Genomic DNA, 8,988 nt, shown 5'->3' with positions numbered 1-8,988 from the left:
TCAGGCAGCATCCAAGGAACAGGAGAATCGATGTTTCAGGCATAGCCCTTCTTAGGAATGAGGAAAGTGTGTCCAGCAGGCTAAGATAAAAGGTAGGGAGGTGGGACTTGGGGGAGGGACTCAGATTTCTCCAGTTTCCTCATTTCCCCTCCTCCCACCTTGTCTCAGTCAAATCCCTCGAACTCAGCCCCGCCTTCCTAACCTGCAATCATATTCCTGACCTCTCCGCCCCCACCCCACTCCGGCCTATCACCCTCACCTTGACCTCCCTCCACCTATCGCATTTCCAATGCCCCTCCCCCAAGTCCCTCCTCCCTACCTTTTTATCTTAGCCTGCTGGACACACTTTCCTCATTCCTAAGAAGGGCTATGCCTGAAACATCGATTCTCCTGTTCCTTGGATGCTGCCTGACCTGCTGCGCTTTTCCAGCAACACATTTTCAGCTCTGATCTCCAGCATCTGCAGCCCTCACTTTCTCCTCGGGGATTCTCTCTATGAAAAGTATGTCCTGCCTGAGGGAGACCAAAACTGCTCACGATACTTAAGGTCTGAACTCACCAAGACCCTGCATAACTGCAACAGGAACATCCCTACTTCTGTACTGTCATCCTCTTGCAATGAAGGCCAATATACTATTTGCCTTCCTAGTTGATAGCTGTGTCTGCTAGTTTATTTTCATTAACTGGTGTACAAGGACACCCAGATCCCTTTGTACATTTCTTTGTCTGTCACTATTTAAATGTTACTCTGCTTTCTGTTTTGACACCAAAGTATATAACCTCATTTATCCACATTATACTACATCTGCCATGTGGTTTATCCAAACACTGAACTTATCTAGGTCACCATGAAGACTGCCTGAATTCTCCTCACAACTCAATCCCACCATCAGCAAACTTGAAGACATTGTTTCTGGTTCCCTTGTCAATGTCATGAATAGCTGGGGTCCAAATTCTGATTCCTGCAGTATGTCACCGGTCACCCATTGTCACCCAGAAAAGGACTTCCTTGTTCCCACTCAGTTTCAAGTCTGTCAACCAGTTCTTGATCTATGCCAGTATATAATTCTCAGTCAAGTGTGTTTTAACTTTGTCCATTGGCTTCTTCTATCGAAACTTCAAGAGCCTTGATATCAAAATGCACCATGTCCTCTGGTTCTCCTTTGTCTGTTGTACCAGGAACACCTTTGAAAAAGCTCCAATTGATTTGTTAGGCCTTCTTTGTTATTAATCACTCTTGGGCCATGAACATTGCTGGCTGGCCAACATTTATTGTTCGTCCCTTTTTGTAAACCCATGCTGATTTTGTCTAATCTTGTTATGCTTCCAAATGTTGTGTTATTGCATCTTTTATAATAGACTCCAGCATTTTCCCCACTATTAGTGTTAGGCTAACTGATCTGTATTTCTGATATTTCTCTCTCCTATTTTAAATAATGGGGTTACATTTTCTATCCTCCAATCTGTAGGAATTGCCCTAATATCTTCAGAATTTATGAAGATGACACAAATGCCTCTAATAATTCCAAACCACTTCCTTTTAGTTTTCTGGGTGTCAGAAATTTTGTCAGTCTTTAAATCCATTAATTTCTCTTGCATTTTTTTTTGCTAATACAGATTATCTTCAATTCCAATCACTAAACTGTTGAATCCCAAACATTTCTGGCAAATTATTTATCCTGCTTTGTGAAGACAGAACCACAATATGAGTTCAATTCTACTGCCACTTCTTTGTTCTCCTTTAAAATTTCCCCCATTTCTGACTGAAAACCCTACATTTGTTTTTACTCCTTTTTTTTCTCTTCACATGTTTATAGAAGTTTTTGTTAATTGCAAGTTTACTGTCCTAGTCTATTTTCTCTTTGATCATTTTTGTCCTTTTTTGCTGAGTTGTAAACTGTCACAGCCCTCATGTTTGTCGCTGTTTCTGGCAATCTTCAGATCTAATACTATCCCTAATTTCTTTTGTAAGCCATGGCTTAGCCACCTTTGTTTTATTTGTACATCAAATCGGAATGAATAATTGCTATAATTTATGCATATTGTGTCAACAAAGGTCTGACCACACTAAATCCATTTTGCCACTTTTGACCCATTGTACTGGAGGCTGTGGCAATGCAGTGAATATCTAACTACTACTAAATATTATGAAAGTTTCGGACTCAACCATTCTTTCAGGCAGTGACTTTTAGTCTCCCACCATTTGTTAGTGAAATAATGTCTTCTCAACTCTCTTCATAGCCTTATATCTCTTACCTTAAATCTACTAACACCCTTGCTTATTGACTCTTGTACTAATAGAAAAAGTACCATCTCACCTACGCTATCTGTGCCCCTCCTCTTTCGCTGCTCCAAAGAAGAAAAACAATATCTAAGTTTTCCTCATAGCTCAATATCCTAGTACATCTCCTCTACATCTCTCTTGTACAATCACATCCTTCCTGTAATATGAAGACCAGAGTTTTTGATTGGATTAGATTAGACTCCCTACAGTGTGGAAACAGGCCTTTCGGCCCAACAAGTCCACACCGACCCTCCGAAGAGTAACCCACCCTCCTCTGACTAATGCACCTAACAACTTTAAACAATTTAGCATGGCCAATTCACCTAACCTGCACATCTTTGGAATGTGGGAGGAAACCAGAGTACCCAGAGGAAACCCATGCAGACACTGGGAGAATGTGCAAACTCCACACAGACAGTCGCCCAAGGCTGGAATCGAACCTGGGATCCTGGCGCTGTGAGGCAGTAGTGCTAACCACTGAGCCACCGGGGTATTCTAGTTTTATACAGTTCCAGAAAAATCTCCTTTGTCTTGACTAATAAAGATAACTATCCCATATGCCTTCTTAAACATTTTAGCTTGGACCTTTTTTACTGTAGCATAGGTTGAGGGATGACCTTACAGAGATTTATAAAATCATGAGGGTTATAGATGGGGCAAATGGCAGGTGTTTTTTCCCTATGGTGGAAGATTTTAAGACGGGGCATATTTTTAAGGTGAGAGGAGAACGATTTAGAAAAGACGTGAGGGGCAATTATGGGCCAAAGCAGAGGCAGGTAGGACTAGTTGAGTTTGGGATTTTGGTCAGCATGGACTGGTTGGACTGAAGGGTCTGTTTCTGTGCCATCTGTCCTGCTATCTTCAGAGCTCTATGTATATGCACACCTAGTACCTCTGATCTTTCCAGTGTCTTACTACAGGTCGCTCTGCTGTGACGCGTGTTTCATCAGCACAAATTGGCTATAATACAATCGACGAATTGAGAACGTTGTTTAGATAACGCAAGCTTTCTACTGAATGGGTATAGCGATTCTCTATTAGTGATCTCCTACAGTGCAGCTTTCTATTGTGGTTTTCCATGGTGTGATTTTCTATAGCGCGTGGTTGCAGAAAAATAAATCTGTCGCGTTATAGCAGAACAACCTATACTCATTGTACAATCCCTTGCTTTGTCAGCTTCCCAAGTGAATTACCTCACTTTTTTCGGTTGAATTCCATTTGCCGCTGCTGTGCCCAGTTGGCTATTCATTGATATCTTTCTGCATTTTATGCCTATCTTCACTACATGCCATCTTACTAATTTTCACATCATCGGCAAACTTCTTGATCATACATCCTACTTTTAAGTCCAGATCATTAATATACATGACAAACAAGAAGAACCCAGCACTGAGCTCTCTGGAATCCCAGTGAAAACAGACATTCAGTCATAGAAATATCCCTCTGCCATTATCCTCTGCTTCCTGCCTTTCAGCTAATTTTGGATCTAATGTGCTACTTTGCCTTGGATGCCATGCATTTTTACTTTCTTAACCAATCAACCATGAGGAACCTTATAAAAACCTTGCTGAAGTTCAGGTATAACCTATCAAATAGATTACTCTCACCTGTTTACTTCCTCAAATAATTTAATCAAATTTGTCAAACACCTCGATGATTTAATCCCTGTCTCTAAGTGCAAAGATATTCTGTCCTTCACAATTCTTTCTAATAACTTCATTACTACCAAGGTTGGATTGACTGGCCTGTAATTTCTTAGTTGTCCCTTCCTCTATTTTCTAATAATGGGGCAATCTCCCAGTCCTCTGGTGCCACTCTTGAGGACACAGAAACTATTTGAAAATTACTGCCAGAGCCCCGATATCTTTTTCCTTCCTCCCTCAACAGCCTGGGATACATCTGATCCAAGCCTGCAAATGTATCAACTTTTAAGGCTGATATGTCCTCTTGTACCTACACACACACACACACACATACAATTTCTTTGAATATTTCACAGTCCTCCAACCTGATGTTTATATCTGCATCAGTCCATTTTACTGTTGAGATTCTGATGCAAAGTATTAATTGAGAATTGTGCATGTTTCAGGGCCCTACTCTCTCTTCATTTATTCTCATGCTCTTTATATATTTCTAAAGGCCCTTTGGATTTTCCTTCATTCTACCCTCCAATGCTTTCTCATGCACTCTGTTTTCTTTTCTGCTTTCTTTTTAAGTAACCCTTTGCACTTTTTATACTTCTCCACAGCCTGCGACCTATTGAGCCTTTGATATCTGCTGTAAGATTCTCTTTAAATCCTAATCTTTATATTTCGTGATACCCAGGTTTCTGGTTTTAGTCCCACCGTTTGTCTTTATGGGAGCATATTTGCCCTGTAATCTCATATAGTCTTGCTTGAATCCTTTCCACTGCTTTGACACCGTTTTATCTGGAGGTATCTACTCCCAGTCTACTTGCAACAAATTATACCTTATTTTAGTAAAATTGGTATTTCTCCAGTTTAGAATTTTTATTCTCAGTCCACCCTTATTCTTTTCTATCACTATCCTATATCTAACTGATTTATGGTCACTATCTCCAAAATATTTCCTGATAGATGCGCTTTCTAACTGCTCAGGCTGATTTCCAAATGTTAGCTCCAAAACTGCTGTGTCTCATTTTTGGCTTTCCAGGCACATGTTCTCCTGAATGCACTTTTAAGTATTATGTTTCCTCTTTACCTAGCACACTAAAACTATGCCCATTAATGTTTAGGTAGTTAAAGTCCCCTCCTGTTATTGCTTGTGCTCTTCAGATTCTAGCAGAGCCAATGCCCTAGAGTGCCCACTCCATTTACATGTTAAAAATCTCTAGATAGTTATCCTATTTTTATATCAGTTATAATATAAACAATGTTTTTTAAAAAATCATAGCTTTTGTTACTTTCTCCAAATGAATAGCTGGATTGGTATAATACAAATTCATTTGGCTGTAGAAGCACTTCACCGTGCCATTTTCCAAAGTCTTTGAAGTTGTTTATTCCCATATTTTACATGGATAATAAATGTGTTGCCAAGCCTCTGTTGAAGTTGGAAAAATATCTTTTTTCTTCATTTCCACAAAGCAACCTAATTAGTTTTTGAATGGCTTTAAATTCTCCCATTTTCAATCACATGCATAACCACCTTTCCTCCTTTGAAGGTTGATGATTTATTTGTTCAGGTGTTATTTATCTTAAGCACTAATTTTGACATGCTGCAATTCCAGATACCCTGCAGAATTTTGTAAAATGGTTACAAAATGGGGTCAACATTTCATGTTTTTCAGAAAGTCTTGGTAAACTTTTCAGTCTAATGGATCCAAACTCACCTGAAAGAGCAGCATTTGTATCCAGAGCACTGAAGTGGTCTAGTGGAGGTTCAGCAAAACTCGGACACCCAAAGTTACATCAACTGTTGGCAGTCACACTATGGAAAGGTAAGGACCATGATAGCCAAAGCCACTATACAAGTTGCAGTTATGCCACCTTTACAATGATCTGCAGTTGTTTAAGGTGACTGTGTGACTTGAGCCACGTTATCATCTGATGTCCAAACACTGGCAGCTTGAACACATCTGTCACATACTGCTTACATTTCGTAGCAAAGGCAAACACCTCCAAACCAATGGGAAGCTAGCTTTGAAAATTACAACCTGATTGGCCTGAAGCACTCTGATAAATTCAATCTTTAGTCATTTTACTGTTTTAAGAAGGTGCATGCTGCATGCACCACCCTTCACAAAAAATAATAGTAGTATTGTTAGAACCCTTGTTGATATTTTATTATTTTTATTTTATGAATTTTAGTTTGAAGCTGTGAACTGGGAACAGTGAGCTAAATATAACTTTTGGACTGTGGGTAACACTTTATATTAAATCGAAAGCAGAGCACTTTTTTTTATTTATTTGAGTCCAGGTGTGGAAGTTAATTGAAGGTAGATTCCTGGTCAAAGTATTCTTGTAACACTTCATCACTGAGCAAGAGCATTATGTTTAACCAGATTGTAAAAGTTGGCTGTTAATGAGGTCAGTACCAGGGAATTAGTTCTAGAAACTCTGGAAAATAACTTATACTCAAGCAGATAGCAAATGTTAAATGGTAACTGGGACCTTGTGGAGGAAATGGAGATAGACAGTCTGTCAGAAAGTGGTCAGGGTTTGACTTGGTTTCGGACTATGTTTTCTAGAAAAAAGGAATCTGGTTGTTGTTGCTACAGCGTGAAGATTTGAAAGCTCCCTCCCCTAAACTCTCTTATCAGCTCTTGGAAGCTCAGAGAATAAAACACTTGAGTTATAAGTATTACTGGCTTTATCTCTGTGAACTGTAAAAGTGACCATGATCAGCAAGTTCAGAAAATCAACCAAGAAACCCATAATATATGCCCTGGAACAGTGCATAATGAAAACCACATAAGTAAACTGGCCAGTTTTTCTTTTAGTAATCCCTTAACGCTTTTTGTTTGTCTGTCTATGTGAAAGGGACTGAGAGCAAAGACCAATTAGATTACTTTGTTGTTGAATTTACTGTGCTAAAGTTGTTATATTGTTAATAAATTTCTAAGTTTTTTGATTTAAGGTACAAACCAATGTCTGGAATTGAGTATTCGTAGTCAGTAGGATTGGTTATTCGAAAATCTGGTTAGGAAACATTGGGGTTAATTTTAAGGGACTCTGCAGGTTGTAATTTTACTGTTATGAATACAAGTCTGATTTGGTTTGGCTGTCTCCTTTTTGTAACAATACATATTTCAGTTTTGCTTCCAGAGCTGGTCATTGTACATTGAAAAGAGAAACAATAGTTAAGAATTTTGAAGTTCCTAGAACTTTTTCTATTAAATTCAATTTAAGAGTATATGTTTGCTACCAAAGTAAAGTTAAAATTGTCTGCCATCCCTTTTATTGGCAAAATATAGTTCTGGTTGAGTTGATGTGTTTAATGATTTGACCAGATTCCTAATTCATAATGTGCTTAGAGAGTCAGTCAAACATCTTTCAGATAGATACATAGAAAATTGATGACACAGAAGGAGGTCATTCAGTTCATCTTATCAGTACTGGTAAATTGCTTACATACAATGATTTTGCATCTCTTTCCAGAACAAAACTATAGTGAATCTCGGTATCACTTCCTTCATTCAGCAGATGGGGAGGGATGTGCAAATATGTTAGTAGAATATTCTGCATCAAAAGGTTACCGGAATGAAGTGGACATGTTTGTGGCTCAGGCAGTCTTACAGTAAGTATTTTGTAAACAAGATACAAATGTGTTCAGTCGATAGGCTGTTCTCCTTGTACTATCATAATACTTCCAGATAGTTAGATTTAAATTATTAAATAATATAAGCTTAATCTGATGTATCTAGGTTTCTGTTGAGAGTTGACTATTTTCAAGGCCTTTTGTAGTTGTATGCCAAGCTAAAAATACTAGCCAATTGCCAGCTTTAAGTTTGAACCAGATGCACAAGAGAGATTGAAACAACAAGTAGTTACTGTACTCCATAATTGGACTAACTTCTTTAGTTTTTTACTTGGCATTTGGAAGCAGGGAAGCAGCAAAACAAAATACATTATGTAATCAATGACCTTCGTACACTTTAGAAATTGAGTGTTTTGGAGTTTTAAAAAGGCATTCACCAAATATATTAATTCAATAAAACGCTTTTAGACTCAGAAGTTCAGAAAAGAATTTAAGCAAAAGCATGGATGATAGTTGTTCTGTGGTGACGTCTCCAAAGTAGCACCTTGACCAATCAGTCCACTTGTCAACCAAACAGAGCCCTTTTTCTCATACGATATAAATTATTTCTTTTGAAGATTGATGTCTTAGTGCAAGATGAAAAGTTTCATGTGCATGTTGTCTTCAGCAAAACTAAAGACTTTTAATGGTTTTTCTAGAAATATAGCAAGAAACAAATATATAATTCATTTGAAATTCTTTGCTCAAGTGGCCTGGTTTTAATTAAAACTTACAGTTTGGAAAGAAATATGTGGAAAAGTAAACATGCTGCAACTGTTTGTACTTTTACTTGGGCTTTTGCCTGTACAGTTTATAAAACAGCAAAACAATAAAGAGTTCTTCTACAAAAATTTAATAAAAAAAGTAATAAAAAAAGATTCCATTTTAGTTGGTGTCATTGAGCAATACCCATGTGATAATTGACATATTCCAGAGAGGACCAGGGAAAATGGGGACAAGCTTTTCAATGTTGTTTTCAAGTGCATGTAGTTAATAATGCTCTATTATTTATTTCGAGTGTCACATTGAAAAAAAATCAATAATAATATAATAGAACTATGAATGCACATCTCCTTCCTACAGACTCGCTGCCACAGCCACATCTCCTTCCTACAGACTCGCTGCCACAGCCACATCTCCTTCCTACACACTCGCTACCACAGCCACATCTCCTTCCTCAGCACCTGCCTACGCATCTGCTCCCAGGAGGACCAGTTCCAAATCCGTACAACCCAGATGGCCTCCTTCTTCAAGGACCGCAATTTCCTCCCAGACGTGGTCGACGATGCTCTCCGCCGCATCTCTTCCATTTCCCGCCCCTCTGCCCTTGAGCCCCGCCCCTCCAACTGCCACCAGGACAGAACCTCACTGGTCCTCACCTACCACCCCACCAACCTCCATGTACAGCGTATCATCCGCCGTCATTTCCGCCACCTCCAAACGGACCC

At 38.9% G+C, this 8,988-nt stretch overlaps 1 protein-coding gene across 1 annotated transcript in view; it reads left to right on the top strand.

The window, feature by feature from the left end:
* Positions 1 to 8,988, top strand: part of get4 (guided entry of tail-anchored proteins factor 4) — a 50,459-nt gene that overhangs the window by 29,351 nt on the left and 12,120 nt on the right. The window contains exons 4-5 of the mRNA XM_043711334.1: positions 5,592 to 5,741; positions 7,402 to 7,540. Coding sequence (XP_043567269.1) covers positions 5,592 to 5,741; positions 7,402 to 7,540 — 289 coding nt within the window. The remainder of the gene's footprint in view (positions 1 to 5,591; positions 5,742 to 7,401; positions 7,541 to 8,988) is intronic.

This window comes from Chiloscyllium plagiosum, chromosome 21, assembly GCF_004010195.1.
Source record: "Chiloscyllium plagiosum isolate BGI_BamShark_2017 chromosome 21, ASM401019v2, whole genome shotgun sequence".
Classification (NCBI taxonomy): Eukaryota; Metazoa; Chordata; class Chondrichthyes; order Orectolobiformes; family Hemiscylliidae; genus Chiloscyllium; species Chiloscyllium plagiosum.
Note: the sequence above shows the minus strand (reverse complement) of the source record. Positions and strands in the feature narration are given on the sequence as shown.